Source organism: Carcharodon carcharias, chromosome 2 (assembly GCF_017639515.1).
Source record: "Carcharodon carcharias isolate sCarCar2 chromosome 2, sCarCar2.pri, whole genome shotgun sequence".
Classification (NCBI taxonomy): Eukaryota; Metazoa; Chordata; class Chondrichthyes; order Lamniformes; family Lamnidae; genus Carcharodon; species Carcharodon carcharias.
The window spans coordinates 85,833,568-85,859,190 of NC_054468.1; the positions used below are offsets into that span (position 1 = coordinate 85,833,568).

The 25,623-nt window shown below is 42.6% G+C and overlaps 1 protein-coding gene across 1 annotated transcript in view; it reads left to right on the plus strand.

Annotated features, from left to right (window-relative positions):
• Positions 1 to 25,279, plus strand: part of LOC121287746 (NACHT, LRR and PYD domains-containing protein 3-like) — a 48,408-nt gene extending 23,129 nt beyond the window's left edge. The window contains exons 4-13 of the mRNA XM_041205640.1: positions 1,305 to 1,442; positions 5,600 to 7,406; positions 8,254 to 8,340; positions 12,266 to 12,352; positions 13,113 to 13,283; positions 13,372 to 13,542; positions 16,148 to 16,318; positions 22,110 to 22,280; positions 23,371 to 23,548; positions 25,013 to 25,279. Coding sequence (XP_041061574.1) covers positions 1,305 to 1,442; positions 5,600 to 7,406; positions 8,254 to 8,340; positions 12,266 to 12,352; positions 13,113 to 13,283; positions 13,372 to 13,542; positions 16,148 to 16,318; positions 22,110 to 22,280; positions 23,371 to 23,536 — 2,969 coding nt within the window. The 3' untranslated portion in view covers positions 23,537 to 23,548; positions 25,013 to 25,279. The remainder of the gene's footprint in view (positions 1 to 1,304; positions 1,443 to 5,599; positions 7,407 to 8,253; positions 8,341 to 12,265; positions 12,353 to 13,112; positions 13,284 to 13,371; positions 13,543 to 16,147; positions 16,319 to 22,109; positions 22,281 to 23,370; positions 23,549 to 25,012) is intronic.
• Positions 25,280 to 25,623: the final 344 nt, after the last annotated feature.

Consider the following 25,623-nt stretch of genomic DNA (forward strand, 5'->3'; position numbering starts at 1 on the left):
ACTCATGAAGACCTCTAAATTGCTTTTGTCCTCTAACTTCATATTCTTTTCTCAAATTTTCTTATTACCTATGTTTTTCTAATATTTACCAAGAAATATTCTATCTTATCCAATGAAACAAATTTTGGCCCCAATGCAATGTCTTTAGGGTAGGTTTCTTCCCTTTGTCAAAATTACTAATATTTTGTAGTTCCATTGTCACTTCAGAGTCCACTTGTTCAACTTTTGCAGGTAAGTCCACAACTTGGCAAGTGATCAGTTAATTCAGCTGTTTCCTTGCCCATATGTTTGGATGAATATCCATTATTCAATACTTCAAGCTTTTTAAAATAAGATGACAAACCATCTTTTTGCTTAGCTTCATCTTCTTGCCTTGTCTTCAATTTATTCGTGTTTTTGATTGCCAGACTCATAGTGTCGCTTCGTTATTGCTAAAAAAACTGACCTTGATTTTAAGCAAATTAAAAATGCCTGAAAGAGCAAGGTCATAGCCACAGATGGGCCTGGGTGGGCATGAACTACCTAATAAGGTTTAGTACAGGTAAACTTGTGCTTTTATCAGGCTCTCTCAAAACGGGATTTTGAACCATTATGTACTAATAACAAATCACTGGCATTGTTGCAAAGTATAGGGGATGGTGCTTTTGTTCAGATGGATAATTAGTCAAGCAGACAGACTTTGATTGATTTTCCTTAGTTGCTGTTGTGCTAAAATGGCGAAGCAAAATTCTTTTCTAGATGACTTCAAAAAACCACATTTAGAGCACAGTTCGCAGAATATGTTCACAGAATACAGAAAGCCTGGACCATTTCACAACTTACAATGCTTATTAAGTTCAGTCATTTGTCAGATTTGCCCTGCATTTTGGGGCCCTCTGTCATTGGTGGCTCATGCCACCACACGGTTTGTGTCACAGTAAATCTGCCACGCCCTCTCCTGAAAAGTCTCTCTAGCCCCTCCTCTCTAATTATTTGATTCACCAGGACACTAGTCCCAGCATGGGAAGCCCATTGCAACAAAATAGCTCCCTCTTTCCCCAGTGCTGATGCCAGTGCCTCATGAATCCATTAAAGCGTGTTCATGTGGGTACTGGGTGAAGATTTGGCACTGTGGTGCCCCTCAATAGTTTAATAGATCACATGTGAGCTATTATTCACTCAGGTTAGGTATCAGACAATGGCTGGCACATATGGATCTAGAGCTAGCTCGGGTCAGGGACTCTAAGACAGAAGGAGTAGCAAAAGGAGCTGTACAACGAGTTCATATGTTCATCCAATGATTGTAACCCCTCCAACTCTTCTAGGGATGAATCAAATGATCAGTGCGAAGATGAGTGCAGAAACTGGGAGCAACATCATCTCACCAGTTGTGAAGAATTCTACGATCAACTCCATGCCCATTACAATCAACGTGGAAAGTGTTTGCAGAGGCAGCCAGGAAGGTAAGATAGCATTGACAATGCAAATTTCCACTAGCAGAATCTATGGGCATCAGAGGAAACAGAGGAAAGATCATTTTCATTGGATTTTATTAAATCAACCTGAAATTATAAGGTTCCAGACCACCTTTTTTTACAGACCTTAACCAGTGTTTTCCATCATGCCCCATCTGGAAAGACACTAGTTTTCAGATGGAGAAAGCCTCAGATTCTATCCCAGGTCCCTGTTGATTTTGATGATCTCAGGAATTAGTAAGTTGGCTTTCGTAGCTCTGAGCTAAATAGGGGAATAATCAGCCAGGGTTTATTTTGCTGATCATTACCCAGTGACTCCAACTGATATGTCCATGCATGTGTGTGAGTACCTATGTGTATTGGGAGCCCCATTTTATAAAGGATATGAAAACAAGTGCGTCTTCGGTGTAGATTTACCAGGGTGAAACAGAGGTGAGAAGCTGTAGTTCTGGGGAGGTACTTGTAAAGCTGGGAGAAATTCTGCTGGAGCAGTGAAAGTTATGGGAAGATTTACGTTGCACCCTTGTTCAAAAAAGCATGTAAAGATAAACTCAGCAACTACAGGCCAATCAACATAACTGCTTTGATGGGCAAGATTTTAGAAATGATAATTTTGGACAAAATTAACAGTCACTTAGATAAGTGTGTGTTAATTAAATAAAGCCAGCATTTTTTGTTAAAAGCAAATCACATTTAACTAACTTGATTGAGTTTTTTGATGATGTAGCAGTGAAGGTTTATGAGGGTAATACAGGTAACATGATGAACATGGATATCCAAAAGATGTTTGCAAAAATTCCACCCAAAAGGCTTGCCAGCAAAGTTGAAGTCCATGGAATAAAAGAGACAGTGTCAGTATGAATACAAATTTGGCTGAGTGACATGGAACAGAGTTGTTGCTTTCTCGCCTGGCAGATGGTATACAGTAGTATAACCCAGGAGTCAGTACTAGAACCATCATGGGCTCCAGTTGGGTTGGGTTGGGGGTTGGGGGGTGCCACTTGTATAGATACCCAGGAGTTAGAAGTGGTTTTAATCCTTCTAACTTTTTCTGGGTAACTATTCTGCTAAGTGAGTCAAAAGTATTCAAAGTTTCTGATTTAAATCAGAAAATTAGATGGTTCCCAGTGCAAGGTAATTGCCTTTGGGAGGTTTGAACTTCCTGGGCAATTTCCATGAAGTCCTTGTGTAGGGACTTCTGAGGGGCCCCCAGCATGTTTTCTGGGGTACCTGCTGGGTATGACTCCTCAGGGAAATGGAAGTACTGGGCCATAATGTTATTTGGTTGGTGGGTCAGTGGCGAGGGGTCATAAAATTAGAATTCTCACTAAAGGAGTGAGCAGTGGGGTTAGGATAAACACTTTGAAAAAGAGAATTCTTGAGACATGCAATGCTTTTCCATAAGGTGTAGCTCAGGCAAAGATCAGTGCATCTTTTAAGAGAAGAGTATATACATATTTCAAGCAGGGGAATGTATTGAGCTTTTGAGTGACAGCTAGGCAGTTGGGATAGTTTTGAATCTAGCAAAGAACTGGCATGACAATGGTGGACCAAATAGCCTTCTTCTGTGCTGTAAACTTCTATGGCTCTTTGTCAAGTGAGGGTAGGATCAAGCTTGGCTGTGGTGTCTCCCATGATAAAATAACCTATTGACTAGAATTACAACTAAAGAACGAACACTTAGGCAAGGTACTGGAGAGTGGTTGCTTCCCATGGAAGAGTGAGTGAGGATCCTCCACCTTCAGGAGAGGAGGAAACAATATTCAAGTGCTTCAAACAACATGCCAGTATCCATCCATGAAGTACTTCAAACAACCTCCGGTTGCCCATCCATAGAATAAATTATGGTGAATATTGTCATGATTAGGTTAAGTTTCAACTAATAAATAGAACTGGATGTGCAGGCACAAAATCAAGCAGTGTATGTACTTACATTTACAGTACTCATGCCCCCATCGCATACCCACCACAAATGGAGCATGCTTTGCAGCCATGGTCCACATCTTTAATTTGGTCAGAGATTTATCACACTGATCAAGAGTTCAAAATAGTTAAAGCAAGCAGCCATCCCTCTCTATCTTTGTGTTGGTTGTGATTGGCTCAGTTTAGCTGTCGCTCCATCCCCCACTATCCTCACACTATTCTGCAGGAAAGAAATAAAGTGAAGAGAAGGGAAGGGAGATGAGGTAAGGTGATACAAGCATGAGATGAACCAAGAAAAGACAGTTGGAGAAAAAGGTGGAGAAAGCAGCAAAGTTGGGGGGTGAGGGGGTAGTGAATCAGTACTGACAGGTTGTCATTTGCCACCTAATCAGCAAGTAGAATACTTCAACCTGTGACATCTGAGATCATGCATTCACTGGTAGCAACCCTTTACTATGGTAGGCCAGCATCAAGTCCATTCCACCAGTTACATGGCTTTCCTTACAAGGTAAAAGCCTTAATTAAAGCAGAAATGTACAGTAAATGTAAAAACCTTTTGGAAGGAATTGAGAGCAGAATCACTTGAGGCTCAGAAATGGAAACATTTAACAGATAGGAAGACAAGGTGATGAAGCTACAAAAAAAAGCAAATTATATAGATTTTACAAACATAATAAATATAAGGAAAGTGCTTGCATTTATAGCAGCCCCTCAGGAGAGCCTAACACCTTCCAGCTGTTGAATTATTTTTGATGCTCAGTCATTCAGATAAGTGTGCTAAGGGCCTTGCTTGCCAAGAGCAGGAGTAAGAAAATTGTTACTGTGTCCACTCCCCCATACCATCAGAGGTGTGCAAATTCCCAATGTACGCTATCCTCAGTAAAGGATTCACATTTGTGAAACTTATCCTAGTGTTGTTTTATGGACAAAGAAGAAAAGGTAATTTTTCTTGCTTTAAAATTTGAAAGTTGGGAGGAAAGGGAGAATGAGGGCAGTGTGGAGCCCGATAGTTTGCAGGTCTTGAGAAAGAATAAATTAGATTATGTGAAAATTCAATATTTTCTTTTTTTCCAAAATACAATGATTTTGTCCAAATGTAATTCTAATGAAATACTTGAACCTAACATCAACCTTGTCTGTTTATGATTCCAGGTGGATATTTTCACTGGTTGGCTTTACCCCCATCTGCTCCGACTAGTAAACAATTAATAAGTAGTAGTAAAGCACTAATTAGTTACAAATAAAATGCATTGTAATTAGATTTCATGTTGCAGAGTCAGTCAGGGAAACCAAGATTGAATGAACTCTGTGACTCCCGTGTTCCTAAAAGAAATTGTCAGGAGGCAACAGTGGTCTGAGAGCAGGTCACAGAGTTTCAACAAGAACAAACCAGCAAGTAAAGAAAATACTCCCTGACAGTGCCTTCTTTGGCAGTGCCTTGTTTAACAGTGATCCATTTGGCAATGCACCCTCTCACAATGAAAACTGCAGTAGTCAACACTGTGATAGTGAACAATCTGGGAATGCAAAATCTAGGGTAACTTCTCATTTATCCAAGAATGTGTTAATTTGCTGTTTTCGTGAACAGAACAAGAAAAAGATAGCCGGAAATAAATCATCTCCATAGACAAATGTAGCTGTAGAATTACTGAGTACAAAATTCTACTGATATAATATCCTTTCACACTCTGGGACTGGATGCCATGGTGTACTTTCATGTTCAGGGATGACATGGTATCAAGAATTGGACATTGTCCTTGCAGCTCTAGGTCCTGTGTTTGAATCAGCCTGACATAATAGAGGAAATATCTCATGTTTATGCCAGGAAGCATCAGTTTTGATGTTCTCAATCCAATTTACATTGATTGTTAAATTGTAACACGAAGCTGCCCACACTAAAATTGAAATTGTGATATTACACACGGATGGAAAAATAGCAAATGGAAATGTCACACAGAAAGAAAAATAGCATTTAGGAGTTCAAGTATATTATGATGGTATGGATATTTAACCCTGGGAGTGCTTGATGAATAGTTCAACGGAAGTTTTTCTTCGTATGAAATCCACTTGATGTCTGACCTGAGAGTGATGAGACTGATTAGAGGGAGCTTTACTCTGTAGAATTCCATTTTTAAGTACTGATTTTAGTTGTACTGATTAGCACAAATATTCCTCCAGGGATGTAAATAGAATGTAAAACCTTCTCCCTGTTGTCCTTATAGGAGAATCATATGATCAACTAATAAACTGTCATAAAAAGATCCTGAAGGAAAAACTTGAATACATCACTGATTACACATCTACTGCAGGGGAGTGTGTCTGTCTCCTTCAGAGATTTACGGACCTTTGGATCACCGATGGCAAATGCAACGAGCTTCATGTGGAGCATGAGGTAACAGAGGCTGGATCATCCTCACCCAGGCATGGCAGGGCAACTTTTAAATCTATGAAGCACAAGGACATTTTTGGACCCATGCACAAGCAACGGCAACCAAGAGTGGTCATCACCCGTGGAATCGCAGGCATCGGGAAGACAATTTATGTGAAGAAGTTCCTCCTCGACTGGGCAATGTCAAAAATGCACCAGGAGTATGATTTTGTGTTTGTCTTTCCATTCTGTGAGCTCAATCTGATATCTGAGGAAAGCATGAGCCTTGTGCAGTTGGTGCAACAGCATTACCCACACATGGGGCAAATGGTTGAGACTTACCCAAATGATTCTGCCCGCTCCCTGTTTATTTTTGACGGGCTGGATGAAAGCCGATTTTCTCTGGAGTTTGAAAATACCCCTGTGTGTTCTGATATATCGAAACCGGTGCCTCTCCGATCCTTATTGACAAACCTCATCAAAGGCAACCTGCTCCATACAGCATCTATTTGGATAACAACACGCCCATCAACAATGCACCGAATTCCATCCTGCTATGTGGACAGGGTGACAGAAATACAGGGATTCCAAGATGAAGAAAAGGAAGAATATTTCAGGAGGAAATGCCAGGACAGCCAACTGGCAGAGAAAATCATTGCACTAGTGAAGAAGCAAAGTAGCCTTTGGATGATGTGCTATGTGCCTGCTTTCTGCTGGATCCTTGCCACTGTTTTGGAACATGTCCTTAAGACATCATGTGCTGAGGAATTTAGAGGTAACACAATAACTGAGGTTTATACCAACTTTCTAGTTGTCATGGTGACATACCACCATGAACACCGTGGCCACGGAAAGGAAAAAATTGAGAAGATCTTCCAGTTACTGCAGTCAGATCAGGGGGCGATACTCAACCTGGGCAAGCTCGCATTCCAGTATCTGAAATCTCGCACCTTTGTCTTTTATGAGGAGGATTTTAAATGCTTCAATATTGATATCTCATCTATCTGTGGTATGTTCTGCAGAGAATATTACATCAAGTACTCCGCGCTTTCCCACAGGCGTGTCTACTCCTTTGTCCATTCCACAGTCCAAGAGTACTTTGCTGCTCTCTATATTTTTGCAACCTACCACAATGAAAAACGGAACCTGATGATATACAGCATTCTTGGGCGGATCTGGGAGGCTTTTTCAAAGCCCACCTTTTTTGAGATTTGTAAAAGTGCTTGCAGCGAAGTGGTTCAGAGTCACACTGGCCACTTGGATCTGTTTCTCCAATTTCTCTGTGGCTTGGGAAGGAGAAGGATTCAGAAGTGCCTGCAAGGCCTCCTAACCCACGTGGAGGAACAGAAAGATGACCTACAGAAAACCATAAGCTACATGAAGAAGCTGCTACAGACAGACATCCCTCCGGAAAGGTGCATCAATTTGTTCCACTGTCTAAATGAGCTGAATGACAAGTCGGTAGTGAGGGAGATCAATGAATCCCTTCATCAGGGAGTGTTGTCCTCTAAAAAACTATCACTCGCTGATTATTCAGCATTGGCCTTCGTTCTGAAAACATCAGATATGGACAGAAAGGAATTCCATTTATCCAAATACAGGATATCACCAGATGGTTTGAAAAGACTATTACCAGTTGTTAAATCCTTTGAAAAAATAACGTAAGTACTTTGGCTATAAAGCAATGGGAGAGTATATTTTATTATCTTTCTATGACATAGGAATTTTAAATGCTATTTTAAAATTCAAATGTAGAAGAGGGAAGATGCACAAGCAGTTCAGATTCAGGACAAGGTTGCTGAGCATATGACTGACCGCCCAGGGAGACAGTTTTGAGGGAAGAATTGGATGGCTATCTGGTGGCGTGAGCAATTTGACAGGTATTCTTTTCTTGGACTGGACATTTGGACTGCAGAGTCCTTTTAGGCCATGTGTACTCTTATGTAATTTAGTCTGGCCCATTCTAATGAGATACACTGATTCTGCCAAGTTTTTCAATATACCAGGTGGTACTCACAGTCTATTTAACCTAGCAGTCCTTTCACTCTGGGACTGGGCGGTACAGTGGATCAGACACTTCCCTTTCACATTCTGGGACTGAGTGGTACAGTTGTTCAGACACTGTCCTTTCACACTCTGGGACAGAGTGGTACAGTGGAGCAGACACTGTCCTTTCACACTCTGGGACAGGGTGGTACAGTGGAGCAGACACTTTCCTTTCACAAAGCTGGGTGGTACAATGGGTTGTACACTTATTTCAGGAGATATCTATTTAGTCTGCCTTCCCACAGAGAGTACTTAATGAATGGTCTTCAAGAGGCAGGGCAGGTTAAACACAGAGTTCTGGCTTAACATTTAAACATCTTAACTGTAGCCTATCAGAAATGCCATAGGACAAGAGCAAACAGTGTGATCCAATACAGGGATATTATTTGTATATGACAATGTTTTATTGCACATTTTTTCTAGACATTACTTGATCTATTTGACCCACTGTTTGAACTCTAGGCTAACAGGTAGTATCATGGATGAGGAAATGATTGATTCTATGAGTGCTCTCCTGCTCGCCAGTAAAAACCAAATCAAGGAGTTATGGTAAGCTGTCTTTTCATATTAGAATCTTTTGTGTGCAATGTTTAGCAGGATGTCAGAGCCATGTGTCACCTTGGCTCAGTGGTAAAACTCTCACCTCTGAGTCAGATGGTTATGGGTTTAAAACTCCACTCCAGATTGCATAATCTAGGCTGACATTTCAGTATGATAGTGCAAAGAGAGTGTTGTGCTGCTGGAGTTGCTGTCTTTCAGATGAGAATCCATCTAGTCACTCAGGTACTGTAAATGATCCCATTGCATTATTTAAAGAAAAGTAGGGCATTCTGCTAGGGTCAATAACCAATATTTATCCCTCAATCCACATCACTGAAGCAAATCCCAGTGAAATACTTCATTGATAGTGAAGCACTTCGGGACATCCTAATGTCATAGAAAGTGCAATATAAACGTAAGATCTTCTAAAGAAGATGAAAATTTAGGAATTGCACCATAAGAATGAGAATAAGCGGCTCTGTCCTGTCTCAATGGGCCACCAATCAACCCTGGTTCAATGAAGAGTGCAGGAGGGCATGCCAGGAGCAGCACCAGGCACACCTAAAAATGTGTCAATCTGGTGAAGCTATAACACAGGACTACTTGCGTGCCAAACAGCATAAGCGGCAAATGATAGTCAGAGCGAAGTGAGCTCTCAACCAACAGATCAGACCTGAGCTCTGCAGTCCTGCCACGTCCATTCGTGAATGGTGGTGGACAATTAAACAACTCACTGGAGGAGGAGGCTCCACAAATATCCCCACCTTCAATGATGGGGGAACCAGAACATCAGTGCAAAATATAAGGCTGAAGCATTTGCTACAATCTTCTGCCAGAAGTGCCAAGTGGATGATCAATCTCGGCCTTCTCTGGATGTCCCCAACATCACAGATGCCAGTCTTCAGCCAGGAAGGCCATAGGTCCGCCTCCATGTTGACTCATTTACGGGATATGGGCTTCACTGGCTGGGCCTGCATTTATTGCCCATCCCTAGTTGCCCTTGAGAATGTGGCAGTGAACTGCCTTCTCGACCGCTGCAGTCCATGTGGTGTGGGCACACCCACAATGCTGTTAGGGAGGGAGTTCCAGGATATTGACCTAACAACAGTGAAGGAACGGCAATATATTTCCCAGTCAGGATGGTGAGAGGCTTGGAGGGGAACTTTCAGATGGTGGTGTTCCCATCAATTTGCTGCCCTTGTCCACATAGTGGCTGTAGGTTTGGAAGGTGCTGTTTGAGGAAACTTGGTGAATTCCTGCAATGCATCTTGTAGATGATATACACTGCTGCTACTGTACATCGGTGTTGGAGGGAGTGAATTTTGTGGAAGGGGTGCCAATCAAGCGAGCTGCTTTGTCCTGGATGGTGTTAAGTTTCTTGAGTGTTGTGGGAGCTGCACTCATCCAGGCAAGTGGAGAGTATTCCATCACACGCCAGAATTGTGCCTTGTAGATGGTGGACAGGCTTTGAGGAGTCAGGAGGTGAGTTACTCGTCGCACGATTCCTAGCCCCTGACCTGCCCTTGTAGCCACAGTATTTATATGTTAGTCCAGTTCAGTTTCTGGTCAATGATAACCCCCAGGATGTTGATAATGGGGGATTCAGTGATGGTAATGCCATTGAACATCAAAAAGCGATGGTTGGATTCTCTCTTGTTGGAGATGGTCATTGCCTAGCACTTGTGTGTTGCGAATGTTACTTGCCACTTGTCAGCCCAAGCCTGGATATTGTTCAGTTCTTGCTGCATTTGGACATTGACTTCTTTAGAATCTGAGGAGTCATGACTGGTGCTGAACATTGTGCAATCATCAGCACACACACCCACTTTTGACCTTATGATGGAAGGCAGGTCATTGATGAAGCAGCTGAAGATGGTTGGGCTGAGGACATTACCTTGAGAAACTCCTGCAGTGATGTCCAGGAGCTGAGATGACTGACCTCCAACAACCACAACCATCTTCCCTTGTGCTAGGATGACTCCAATCAGTGGAAAGTTTTCCCCCTGATTCCCATTGACTCCAGTTTTGTTAGGGCTCCTTGATGCCACACTTGGTCAAATGCTGCCTTGATGTCAAGGGCAGTCACTCTCACCTCACCTCGGGAGTTCAGCTCTTCTGTCCATGTTTGAACCAAGGCTGCAATGAGGTCAGGAGCTGAGTGGCCCTGACAGAACCTAACCTACATGGGGCCATTTTTGGGCACAATGTTCCTCTTGATTACAGATGCTCACTCGAAGTGGATGGATGTAAACAAGGTGAGATTATCCACATTTGCCATCACCACAGAATGCATCAGAGTTTTGTAATAAACAGGTTACCAGAGATAATAGCGTCTGATAATGGAACGGCCTTCACTAGTGGGGAATCCCAAAGATTTATGAGTCTCAACTGCACAACACATGTTAAGACCTCACCAAACCACCCTGCATCCAATGGGTTAGCCAAGAGAGCAGTCTAGACCTTTGAGTCTGGAATGAAAAAACTAAATGGAGACTCTATTGTGACTAAGTTATCACGTGTCCTACTCAGCAACAGGACTATGTTAAACACGACCACCGGTATTGCCCCTGCACAGTTATTAATGAAGAGATGTCTCAGAACATGGTTGAGTTTCATAAGGCCGAATTTAGGGTGGAGGGTAGAGAGAAATCAGGAGGCCCAGAAAAATGGTCACGATTACCACAGTCGTGAAAGAAACTTCACCGTTGGAGACACAGTTTTTGCAAAGACCTTTAGATATGGGCCCAAATGGCTATCAGGTGCTGTTTGTGCTGTGACAGGACCCCTGTCCTATCACATATCGGTTGAAGGTCAGATAATTAGGAGACACATAGATCACCTCAGGAAAAGGGAAACAGATAGACAAGAAAGGATGTGCCAAGCATTCCTGTTGGAATCTACACCACATGTAGAAGGAACTCCCCTTGGTTTGGAAGTACCTATAGGATCCTTTGAGCCTGAGAGAGTCGAAGAGACAAACTTACAAGTTCCTACTGGAGAGCCTAGTGGACAGATGACTTCTGAGAGTGAGGTCTCGGATAAACCATCTGAAGTCGTAGAACTACAAAGTTTGACATATTTGAAGAAGCCTCCAGAGAGACTGGATTTGTAAATAGTTTATTTAAGTATATAGTTGATATATTGTAAAGATTGTAAATTGTACTTTTGAGTAAAGGGGGAGGGATGTGGTTACCTGAGGTGCAATACACCTTTAAGAGAATGTGAGCAGAGTGACCATGTGATTGCATTACCCAATGGCTGGGTAGCATGGGCTACAATGTTAATCAGTAGTTTAGAATAAGGTCTAGTTGGAGAAGCACACATTGTGTTAGTGCTCTTTTGCTTGTGTAAATAAACAGCATGTGCTTCATCTTATATTGGTCTTTGCATTTGCAGTATATTGTTTGCCAACTCACCCACCGGTAGATCGGCATGCAATCGTGTTCGCAAGCAAAGTGACCCAACGGAAGGAACATGACAGTACCAAACTTCCCTTGCTGGCCTGACACTGACCTTCGTCATAAACACAGCCAAGGTGGCAGCTCAGGAATGTTATGCCTTCTGCATCATTGATGTCCAATCCTTTTTTTCTGAGGCCACATTGGTGAACCCATTGAGCCTTGGGGCAATTTATTGATTTTAACTATCTGTTCCCATTAACTCAAGCTACCAATGGTGTCAGATCTTGGGTGTTTGAATTTGACATCTATTCATTCACAGGCAACAGTGTCAACAACAACCTCTTCCAAGCCTGTAACATTTAAACAGAACAAACCAACTTGTAAGAAATCAAAGCATTAGGGTTAGGTTTAGGAATGGAGTTTGCTGGTCTTTGAAGACTGAGTTGCCTGTGATCATGGGCTATACATGACTCGAGGTTTGTAGGCTCCTGTTTTATGATCTTATTGTAAATGTGATATGATTTACATTCCAGTTTGACAAATAACACACTGGGAGATACAGGTCTCAAAAAGCTGGCTGCTGCACTGATGAGCTCGAGCTGCAGACTGGAGACACTGCTGTAAGGAAACCTTTTCTACTTCTCAAAAATGCTTAGTTACTGCCGGATACCGCAGCAAGTATCAAGGCCTATCCTGTATTTAAATCTGACTTGGCTATCCAGTGATTGATGGAAAAGTCTCATGCTGCAATTACAAACTCTCTATGCTAGCTTTAAGGGCTCTTCCTGAAAAAGGTAGGGGATGTAGATGCAATGGTACACTTGGCAAGATGTATAGTCAGACCATTGCTCAGTACTTAGCTTATGATGTACCTGGGAGCACCTCTTGGAAAAATATAAAGGGAATTTTACACTGTATGTAGCCCATTAAGTGCCTGACCTAAGAATGTTTGATGGAGCAATGTAAATGGAGCTTTACTCTGTATCTAAACTATGCTGTATCTAATCTGGGAGTGTTTGATGGGACAGTTTAGAAGGGAATTTACCTAATCAATATTGTTTCTGAACTGGAAGAACAGGATATTGACAGTACATGCCATGATGGGCAAGCTTCAGTTTGACAACCACAAAATACATCCTTGAAAAAGTGGAGCACCTAATAAGACCCCTCTTCAAGAGAGGCTTTAAATACTGGTGCAGCCTCATTTGGCTGAATGGCCTCCTTCAGTGCTGTACTGTTCTTTGGATTGGATGCACTGTTAATGATCCGCGAGAGAATGTTTTAAAATGGCTTTTTGATTCTCATGCTTGTAGATGTGTGATTGAATTTTGTATATGGATTCAAAGATGTTTTCTCCAATAAATTCTCTATCAACTGCAGTCTGTGTACAAATGATCTCACAGAGCAGTGCGGCAAAGACCTCATCTCCATTTTAAGGACAAATCGGATTCTGAAAGAGTTAGACCTGAAATACAACCAGTTGAAAGATGCAGGAGTGAAGCAGCTTTCTGTTGCACTGCAGGACTCTGACTGTGAGATCAAGTCCCTGGGGTAGGTGATCATTGTCATTGTAAACTGATCCAGCTGCTTTTCAAACATTTTTTGGCCATACTTAATGGTGTCTGTGTGATTTATCTAGGTTATGGGGCAATGACATCACACACTGCTGCTGTGAGGAATTGGCTCTAGCACTTAAAACCAACAAGTCATTGAGAAGCCTGGATCTCGGCTACAACAACATTGGAGACTTGGGAATAAAACTGCTGTATGTAGCGATTAAGGATGATGGTTGTAAAATAGAGAAATTAGGGTAGGTAACGCGACCTTATGATTGTTACGTATGCTGCACAGCAAGGGATGGTTAATGGACTGTCCATTCACCTCCAACAACCACTTGGAGAACAATAGCAGCAGCAAATACCTACATATGCTTGTGATTGACATGTGGCACAGAGGGAGTTTACACAAAATGGGGTGAAGTGAAGCGAAAAAACCGTATTTTGGCATACTTTATAAAATCTACCAATATATTAAGCACTTAGCTATGATAAGTTAATTATCACTGTCAAAGAGGAAACAGCCTGACTGGACTAGGAAATGGAATTGTCACAAACAGGCACATTTCTGAGGTTTGGCTGTGGCACTTCGTTGGACAGTGTAAAAAGAACCTTCAAATATCAAATACTCATAAATCTGGTACAACATGGGTTAGATATGGTATAGATGGAGCTTCACTTATCTATCCTACGCTGTATTTAACCTAGGAGTGTTGAATATACAGTGCAGAGGGAGTTTTACTCAGTAACTAACCTATGCTGTAACTGTCCTACAAATATTAGATTGAACAGTGCAGAGGGATTTTTACTCCATATCTAAGCAATGCTGTATCTGATCTAGGCTATTTGATGGGATGGTGTAGAGGTAGTTTACCCTGTTTCCAATCTGGGCCTTGTCAGAACCTAGCATTAATTTAACTATGTAGGCATAGACAAATGAGGTGAATTTTATTTCTAATAACCCCTTAAGTGTGTTATGACCGGCCCCCAGGCAAGGTCCCACAATTTGTTAACTTCCTGAATGGGACCCCAATTTTGATATGGTCCGTTGAGGAGGAGTGAGCTGGCTCCCCTTATTTATTCAACCCCCTCGATTGAATGCAACAAGGTTAATTTAAAAGGGATTCCTTCCCCCCATGGATACCTTTTTCCAGTCCAAATGTATTTATTTTTCAGAAGGAGCCAATTTAACCAGGCTTTCTTGGGTCAAAGAAAGAGTAGGTTTATTAATTACTAAAACCCGAGAAAAATAATAAAATCGCAATACACATACACACTGATCAGAAATGAGAAGTTGACTCCAAATAAAACTTTAAAAAATATACAAATCAGTCTTTGGTTTGTCTGTGAGGTGTAGATGACAGTACATTGCAGCCATTAAGTTGGGTGATTCTGCCAAAGCTGACTTTGGCAATTTCGCAGTTGGGTGGAGATACGTGGGCCAAGATCTTTAGGTTGGCGAGTGGGGGCGACGGGGCCCACTCGCCGACATGTAAAATGGTGCGGATTGACGTTGGGTGGAACTCCCAATGTCACCACACACCATTTCAATTTTCAGGTTGGTGGGGGCACAGCTGAATCAGTTGTGTGCCCGCCGACTTGTCAATGGCCTATTGAGGCCATTTGAAAAGTCATTAAGCTCATTAATGGACCTGCCCATCCAACCGCGAGAAACTTCATCCATGGGCGGGATGAGGTTTCATGAGGGTTTTAAAAAATTTAATAAATGTTTGATTAAAAGTGATGGGCATGTCCCAACTCATGTGACAATGTCACATGAGTTGAGACATGTCCATCAGTTTTAATCAAACATTTATTAATTTAAAATTTCCCTGCCAGGGAAATTTTATCTTTGCTCCTTCCCCAATTTTAAATTAGGCGCCAATCTCCCTGAGGTAGCACTTAGCCTCAGAGAGATGAACGCACTCTTTTGCGCGCATCTGTGAAAGAATGCATTCTCGGCTGAGGGAATTCCTCACCACCCGCACAGGGAGTGCATAGCACTTCCTGGCAGACGTCACACGGGGCGAGCCTTAATTGGCCCGTCCACGTAAAATGGCGGTGCGCCCCAGTCTCATAGTGCACCAGCATACACTGCACTGCTCTGCAGCCATTTTTTTTCCTGTTTATTCCAGGAGAGAAAATAGTCATCATATCAGAACTATTTACACATTCTGAGATATAAATCAATAGGAGATGGATTTTTTTGGGTGACTGCTGAGACGTCAGTCTTTTTAATCTTTTGTCTCTGTAACCACAGGAGATTAAAATTCAGTATTTTGCATCTTTCCCATCTCCCTTTCAAGTGTCTCTGCTTGAAGAAGGCCATGGCATCTTTTCAGGTGCAACATTCTATGTTGTCTCAGGACAGGTCTGTCAGTATAATCCAAAGAGGAATTTCCCAGAAAATGGTCACTTTACATTATCAGCGATCTTTTGCTCAGTGTCCTTGCTTGCATTTCTTCAAAAAACACACAAATCTTTCTTAAAATGTTTGATATGCCCATATGTAATTCATGAGGACTGCTTTATTTACTATCCAACAAACTGTGGGAAGATGAGTTGGGGGGTAGGGGGAAAGGGATGGACTTATTGAATACAAATATAGGAAGAGTTCTTCCAATAATCACATCAAGTGGCCATCACATGGATATCACCTGTCAGGAAGAAAATCTTTGTCCAAACAATATATACGTTACTTTTTGTCATGTTTCAGTGGAATGTTTCTTCTTTGAATTTATTAAAAACTCGGTTGCTAAGCTGTGGTGCTGATCTCTGTCCTTGGATGCTGTCCCTGTTCTCTCTCCCTGACCTCTGTACTTGAACTGTATTGCTCAGCTCTGCTCTTGACCTCTGTAGATTACACCAGACTGGCTTAACAGGAGACTGCTGTGAGGATCTCTCCTCCATTCTCAGAACAAGCCAGACCCTGATGGCCTTAGAGCTGGGATACAACAACCTGGGAGATGTAGGAGTACAGCAACTGTCTGCAGCACTGAAAGATCCCAACTGTAAATTACAAACTCTGGGGTAAGTGCATTTGTGGTTAGTTTCTGCAAAGTGATCGACGTAAAAGATTCATCAGATGAGAGGGTAATACTGAAATTATTTATTGATTTCTCTCAGATTTCTGGGGCTCAATTACAGCCCAGTGAAAAATTAAATATTTTTGACTTTTTTGAGTTAATTTTTGGATTCCTTCCTGCTGAACTCGTTAGGGGATTGAGTAGATTTTTCAATTTGGGTAGAATTTACACGAGTCTAGCTATTATTCACACCTCAGTGCAAGATAAGTACATGCCTTCTTCTGGAAGGCCGTGGTACACATGGTTTTATTGTTCATGTCATTCATCTCACAGGTAAATCACAATATTTGCCACCAATCAATGAATCAAGCCAAACATCCTGGGTGATTGGCATCTTGGGATAATGGATTTGATGGACCAGTATGAAAGGATGAAGGCAGGAGGCAACTGTGCAAAGGGGCAGAACTAACAATTTTTTACAGTCCTTTTAATTGGCTTCCCTGTGACCAGAAGCTTCCAGTTGTGACTTAGGCCCAGGTTTTTGCTCATGAGTTGGGTGCGCAGAGATGGGAGGATTCCTAGCTCTGCAAACCTGACCTTTAAAAATGGCCACCCGCCGTCCTGATTTTTGTTCCCGGTGGGTGGGGGGGAGGCTGGGTTAGAAGCTGGGCCCGCTGAAGGATGAGGGGGGGATCTGATTAAAACTTACAGAATACTGAAAGGCCTGGATAGAGTGGACGTGGTGAAGATGTTTCCATTAGTAGGAGAGACTAGGACTCGAGGGCACAGCCTCAGAGTAAAGGGAAGACCTTTTAGAACAGAGATGAGGAGAAACTTCTTTAGCCAGAGAGTGGTGAATCTATGGAATTCATTGCCACAGAAGGCTGTGGAGGCCAGGTCATTGATTGTATTTAAGACCGAGATAGGTTCTTGATTGGTAAGGGGATCAAAGTTTACGGGGAAAACGTGGGAGAATGGGGTTGAGAAACTTATCAGCCATGATTGAATGGCAGAGCAGACTCGATGGGCCGAATGGCCTAATTTCTGCTCCTATGTCTTATGGTCTTATGACCTGGGCAGAAGATCTGCCTCTGTGCTCCAGTACTTTGTTGAATTAAATTGTAAAAAGATTGAAACAAAAAAACAACCCTCCAGGCCTCACCCCTCACTGCCCACACAATCCCTATGCCCCATCCATGCCAACCTATGCCACCTCATGACACCCACCCACTCTCATGGCCCCTCATAATCCCAATGACTCCCACATCACCATGGCCCTTTATAGCACCCATGCCAACTTAGTGTCAACTCATGCCTCCACCCACCACCGTTTTCCCCAGCCCTCCACCATGCAAATTCACCGAGCATCCTTTGACAGTTATTTGGCAGCTTTAACAGTTCCAATGAATTTGTGCACTTTTTACACACAATAATGTTTACTTTTAACAATCCCAAATGGTGCCTCACCTCTCTCAAAAGGTGCCTTACCTCCCCCAAAGGTGTCCTGGGACCAAATCCAAAACCTTACCTCTTCCTGGCTATCCAAACCAATCCACCAAGCTCAGACCAGCTGTTTCCTGTTCTAGTATGCACACTCTGGGTTTCAGACTCCTGCCCTATGAAAATCCCATTTCAGTGGATGCAACTGGTGATTTAAATGGCCAGCTGCCTCCATAAATTGCGCATGTGCTAACCCTGGCCTGACTCCACAAAAATAAAAAGTGCAGTGTTCAGGGGTGGGGCTTAAGATTTCTGGGCTCGTCTGCTATTTTCATCTCAATGGAGAGGCTCTCCTTCATGGTAAAAATGTTATGGTAAAAATCTGAGCCTTGTTGATTGGCATTCTGTACTCAAATCATGAGTAATGTACTTGAACATGTGAGCTAGATCTAGAAATCTGGTAATATTTAACAATTAAGTGACCATTTTGTCAAGGATTGATTTTATGTTGAGAGTTTGCATCTTTAGTATTTCAAAGAGGAAAGCAAAGTTTGTAATTTGCCATAAATGTAGTTCTATTTTTTATTCTGTTCAATGCTAAATAGACTTGTCTGTTGATATATAGCCCAAGTTTCAATTTGTTAGAGTGGCTATTCACCTCCCCACAGTAGTCATTGAGATCACATAGCAGTACTTGATACATTTTAATACCTCAGACTATTGTGGCAAGGATTCTGTGTTCAATCTCTGGGATTTGTGGATAGTGGCACACTCTTAATTCATAGGAGACACAAGGTCCACCTAAGGAATGGATATTAATGCTAAACCCAAGTAAAATAACTAGGTAAAATCAAAAACAAAATTCCTTTTCAATCACCTGTCACTAATTTTTATAACCTTTACCCTAATGCCCTTTGTCAATATGATCACAATCAGCCTGATAATTACTTTATCACACTGTGAGCTATCATGTATTAATATAAATCATTGTAATAATGCACAGCATAATCTTTGTTCTGGATGGATGTAACACAATCCAGAGAAAGACTGGAGAAAACTTTCAACTGCTGGCATCCCATTTCTCATCCAAAAAAAAAGGCTTTTGGCAGTTGAAGGTCCGTTGGGAACCTTGTGTGCCCATTTACCCACCTGAATCAACTTTCAGGCAGGTCCATAAGTGGGTGCCCAGAGCTCACACCTAAAATGGTCTGTTTAGCTATGCAAATCGGGGATCATATGCCTGTCATAGGACTCATTTTCGCATTTCAAAGAGAAGCAGGCAGAACATATATGGCACATATCAGTCCCATTTCTCTCAGTATTGAGAGGCCTTTCCAAAAATGGTAACGTTTGTGTGCTTCTTGTTTTAAAAATCTTTGTGAGGCCAGGGGGAGCACTAATTATGCTTGCTAATATCATTGACATGCCTCGAGTGCAACTCAATCCCATTCCTAGTGAAGGATAATTATTGCACCTGTGAATACTGTTGCCAAATGCTAAATGAGTCAGAACCACAACACCGCACGTACTATCAAAACGTACAGTGAAATAAATGTCTTTCATAATCAGCATACACCAGCTTGTCGGGAGAACTCCCACCTTTTGAGCCTGAAGCTTGAGGATTAACTAGGTAATCTAGACTGACACTTCAGTGTAGCACTGAGGGAGGAATCGTCCCAGAATTGCATTATGTGTAGTAGCGGGCGTGAAAAAAGACATTTTACCCGCCGTCCGCATTGGCAGATTTTTACACTGTGTCGCCCACTTCCTGCCTCATTAATACTGCAGCCACAGGAAACATGCCATCTCGCTGGCAGACAGCTTCTGAATCAGCCACCACACTATTACCTCAATGTTTCCTCACTCTGGGTATCTTATATAAAATGCAGCCACACACAGTTCTCTATGCTTGCAACCTAGAACTGCTCCAATGAAGACATGACCTTGAAAACCAGGTAGAGTTCAGTGACCCATCAGTGGAATGCCTTTTGGAGACCTGTAGGGATGTCTTCCATGCTCGTTCTGGCCGCAGGTGGTCCAGCAATCTCACCATTCTAGCTTCGGAGGTGCTGGCAGTGGTGATCAGTGCCAACGCTGCACAGAAGAGGTTGGCCATCCAAAGCAGAAAGAGGATGAATGATCTCATCCATGCTGCCAGGGTAAGGCAACCATCTCATCACTCTAAACTCACACACTCACAAGCCCATCACACATTCGCTGGCATCTCACTCACTGCCAGCTCAAGGGACATCACCACCCATTCACAAACGCCCTTATATCTCCATCTAGCATCATCTCCTCTGGAGACTGCCTCCTCAGCCCTTACCATCTTGAGGCCACTTGCATAGATCAACATGTGCCCCAACACACATCCTGGGATACAGTACAGCCCTCACCCTTAAGCCTCAAACCTTGCCTTAGGCTACTTCTCCTCCTTCCCCAAGCAAGCCCCAGCCCTGCAGCCGCTGAAAAGTGACCCCCCACCTTATGGCTGCTCTGGTAGGTAATTGTAAACAGAATTTTGGTCGCCCGTGAGCCCCAAAAAAGTGATGTGGTGCTACGTGTGAGGTCTGGCACTGATGACAGCAAGTACTGCCCGAAGCAAGATAAGCAAACAAACCTCGAAGTCCTGAGCAAACTGCAGGTCATCAGGTGCACGTTGCTTATGTACAATTCTGAAACATTGTTTCATAGTTTTCCATTGTGAGATTTGAACTCTTGATTTCTAAGGAACTAGCTGTAACTCTTTCTAGTACAAACAGGTTTCCATCTGTTCCTATTCAGATGAAGTTACCTTGTTTCATAGTTTGCCATTGTGAGATTTGAACTCTTGATTTTGGGGTCACAAGACCAGTACCATAACCACTTGGCTATTCTGAAACATGTTGATGTGAAATCTCGCCGATGTGCCAGGATGATCCAACATGGGATGATTCCTGCGAGCAGGCCTTGTACTGAGATGCTAAAGTGTTAAAATTAGGGGCTGAAATCTCCAGTTGGCGAGCGTAGGTGGGGCCCACTCATCGATGCGTAAAATGACACGGGGTGATGTCAGGCGGGTGTCCCGACGTCACCGCGTGTCATTTAGATTTCCAGTTTGGTTGCGTGCCAACTGTCAAAGGCCTGTTAAAAACTAATTTAAGCAATTAAATGAGCTGCCCGTCCAACCTTAACGTTGGCGGGCAGGCAAAGAGCCCAGGCGGCCTTCGCATTTTTGGTATGGGTCGGATGAAGTTTCATGAAGTGTTTTAAAATTCAATAATAAATTTTAAAATAATTCTTTGACATATCCCAGCTCATTTGACAGTGTCACATGAGGAGCATATTTTAAAAGTTTTTAGTTACTTTATTTCAATTTTTAAATATCAAACTGATCTCCCTGAAGCATCTCTGTACCTCAGGGAAGTTTCTGCACTTTTTTGTGCACATGTGTGAAAGAGCATCTGTCCTGACTCAGGGAAATCCCCTTCCCCCGCCCACACAGGGAGCGCTCAGCGCTTCCGGGCTAGTGTCACGCTGGGCGGGCCTTAATTTGCCCATCCACGTAAAATGGCGGCACGGCCCCGATCAGAGGCACCAATCGGGTTCACGCCCGCCCCCGCACAACCCTGCCGACGGAGGGAAAATTCAGCCCTAGGTTCCTGATATGTGCCAGATGTGTGGCGGCGGGAAATGACAGGTGGAGCGAATGATCACAAACTGGTTTCACAACTGCGTAAAACTGATTTTTGGCCTTCTCGCTATATTGTCCACTCACACTGCCAAACATGCTCATCGCCAATTTGAGAGGAAAATTCTACATCACCGGGTGCATTGTCTTTCAAACGATGCGCTAAAGCAGGGGCATGCCTATCTGGTCCAGTGGATGTAAAGGATCTCATGTTACTATTTGAAGAACGGCAGAAAGTTCTCTCAGTGCCCTGGCCAACATTCGTACTTTGACCAACACCATGTAAAACTTACTGCATTTTCTTTACATCTGTGGGTTCTGTGATATGCAAATTGGCCTGTGGCTGAGAATTTCCATGGTGCCGTTCCCACTCCAACACCTTTGCTTCACTGGAAATGGAGTGGAAGCCCCACTGGCAACGGTAAACAGAATTTCTACCGCACATCTGGCAAAATTTCAGCAGTGGCAAGCTCCAAGGAAATTCCAGGCCTTTAGGACTAGAATCACAACGCTTCGAAAATATTGCATTGGATATGAAGGGCTTTGAGATACCCTGCAGACATATTAAGCTGCTGTTTTCATTCTGATTTGATCGAATCCAGCTGAGACTACAGTATTATGGATTTACTGGGAAGTGCAGGGTTAATAAAAAGCAGTAAGAATGTTGTTGCTGTGTTTCCTGCAGGCTGTATCGCAACAACCTGACAAGCGCCTGCTGCCCTGATCTTGCGGACGCCCTCACTGCCAGTTCCACATTAATTGAGCTCAAACTGAGCAGCAACTACCTGCAAGATTTAGGAGTGAAGCCACTTTTTGCAGCTCTGAAGAACCCACACTGTAGGATACGGAAAATAAAGTAAGGCTGATTTCAATGCTGGTTTCTATCCTTCTGACATATTTATGTGAGATGACCAATCCTCGTGATGTAAGGGAACACTATCCATTTCAGGAACACTATAGCCCAACGTTCCTTTCTCATGCATCTGGGAGTCACTTACTTCTAAACACAAAGGGGAAGAGACACTTATTTCCATGTTATTATAATATCTACATCCACAGCAGGCATTGTATCGGGATGGACATTGTGATGGAGGTAGGGGGAGAGGGGTGATTTCCAACGGCTTTTGCCTCACGAAATCTCACTTTGGCTTCTTTTTGGAGGGCTGCCCAAACCCTTTTTCTCACCTCCCCCTCCCCCCAGCCCTCAGATCTGAAGAAAAGGGGAGGATGTGGGAAATGGCAATTTAATGAGGGCCTGAAAAGCTAAGGACTACCTTTTTTTCTCACAGGTGTCCATTAGATGCTCAGCACTGGAGGTTTTCTGGCTGCTGTTCTTGTACAAGAGTTAGAAAGCTCTGCAATCGGTGACCATTGCTGTAGTGATAGGGCCTCTGACACTTGAAGTAGCTGCTACATTTCTCCCGGAGTCTGGATGCAGAGCCCTATCAGGAGCTAGGCCTGGGTGGTGGCACATTAGGACTTTGCTAATGTAAGCACAGTGAACTTTACATATAATCTGCCTGACTGGCTCAAATAATATCAGAGAACTTGTCAGGTTCATATATTCTCAGGCACATAGCAGGTTAAATACAGAGTAAATTGCTCTCCACACGGCTCCACCAAATACTTTCAGATCATGGGATTAGAAATAGAATAAAGCTGCCTCTACTTCTCCACTAACAATGCAGCTTAACCAAATCTCAGGAGATCTCCTTCAACTTCACAATTCCGGCAGTTTTTTTTGTTGCCCACATCAGCCATCGAGCCATTTTGGGTAATATTTCAAGATGTTCTTTATATTGTGGTGGTATTTGGGTGTGAATAGTATTTCTGGATTAGGTAGTGTTTGGAGTTTCTCGAATAACTGAGTTTGTGCAGGTTGCAATGTGGACTAGTACTTTTACTGGATGCTGCTGTCAAAGTGTGTTTCTGCTTGTTTCCCTCAGTTTAAAGGACACTGGTCTGACTGCTGCTTGTAGCGAGAATATTCTCTCTGCTCTGAGAGTGACACGTACGCTCAGAGAGCTGAACTTGTGCAGAAACAAGCTGGGGGGATCAACAATCAAATTGAAGCGCCTCGCACAACAATCCTACTGCAAACTCCAACTATAGAGCACAAAACAGGTAACTGTTTCTCTTGTTATTTAACTTCATATTCTGTATTATTTTCCTGCCTGCTCACCAACTCCATGCCCTGCTCTGGAAAACAGTGTCTGAGACACTCACCATCTCACGTCCTGCTCTGGACACCAGAATCTGGGAACACTCAACCCCCCATGTCCTGCTCTTGGCACCAGGGTCTAGGAACACTCAACCCCCCACTCACAACCTCCTACTATTATTGATTATATTAAGCACAGTATGTTGAGGAGGAGTGATGTGGAGTAGAGGCATGATGTGAATAAGGAGATATGGTTTGCAGTAGTGCTAGTGTTTTGTAACTAGGCTGTGTGATGTAAAATGAAGTAGGTATTTAATTCTGTACTACGGTTTACTTTTAAAGCCATGCTTTGAGATTGTCTACTGAACTGTCTCCCAGTTGGTCTGTTTCAGTGCCATTATGGTGTAGAGCTGCTGAGTGTACCTTTCACTTGTTTTCTGATGTTGGGTTAAACATGTCTCCAAATACCTTCCAACCTCTCCCTGGACTGGGACTGAGCAAGGCTGTAATGCTCTGGGACAACTACCAGAGTTCGCATACTTGGTCTGCTGTGACTGAAAGTTCAGAGGTAGATGGGCCAGCAATGGTCAAGGGTGATGGGAGTGCTTGTTCAAGGTGGCTTCTGGGTGTGATTGTGGTACCCTACATTACAACAATGGCAACATTTCAAAAAGTGCTTCATTGGCTGTAAGTCACTGGGATTGCCTGAGGATGTGAAATGCACTTTATAAATGTCAGTTCCTTCTTAGTTTCGTATGATGTTTTCTGCACATCAACTCTATGACCACTAGAGGACAGAAGAGCATTACAACAAATGAATAATGCCATGAATGTATACCACATATAGCAATGTGTACTATATAAGGAAATTTATACTGTGCCTTTGAATTTATACTATTTATTGGAATTTATACTATTAATTTGAAGTTATATTATATATAGGGTTTACATTGCAAATAGGACTTTGGATTGGGCATTGGAAAGTTTGTTGTGCAAAATAATTTATACTATGTATTTAAATTTATATTGTACATCTGAATCTGAATTGTATACAGAAATTAACACTGTACAAGAACTTATTATTCCATGTATATTAACTTGTAGTGAGTTATATTGGGTGGGATTTGCTAGCCCCTCCTGCTGGTGGGATCTTCCAGTCCCACCGAAGCGAATGGACATTTGAATGGCCCTTCACATCCGGCTGGTGGGACCCGCTGTGCCAGGGCTAGAAAATCCAGGCCATTGTCTTTTGACTGATGCTGAAATAGATATGTGAGTTAGTTTCCAATACTATACTTTTGGCCTCTTTGTTCTTTAATCCTTATTTCTTGCATGGCTGTCCACAGGTTACCATGTTGTCAAGAAAGCAAGAAATTGTAATATTTTCCTCTGTTAATAACCATGTCATATTTCTTATGTATTTGAAGACAGGTTGGTGGGGGTAGCTGCTTAGATCTCCCAGAAGACCGCAGGATAGCTGATCAGAACTCCCAGAAGAGTGTGAACAAGGCCAGACTGGGAGAACCATGTGCTGTCAGCCTCAGAGGACACTACAAGGGGAAAAAGGCACTGTGTAGTAAAAGTTAATGGAATTCTGTATGTTTTGAAATCTATAAGGATAATTGTTGAACAGAAAGGAGGAAGGTTAGCTCTGATGACAGTTAAGTTAAGATCTTGTGGAACTGTTTTAAAGTTTTAAACTGTTTTAAAGTACTGTTTACTGTGTGAAGCCATTCTTGTGTTTAAGTGTAATTGTGTTTATTTTTGCTTTATTCTTTTAATAAATATTTACCCTACTATAAAATCATCACAAGTAGTCGGAAACATCATTTCCTGATTTCAGAACCTCTCCTCATACTATACAAATTGCAAAAACCATTTTGGCAGCTGTTCCAAGTTTCCCTCTGAGGATTTGGGCAGCTCTGCTTTTACCATCAGCCATGCCATAACAATGTAATCCTGATGCTTTGAATCTGTATTGTTTATTTGCAGTTCTGTCAAAGTATAGCTCCAAATGTTTTTGCAAATATCCCAGAAC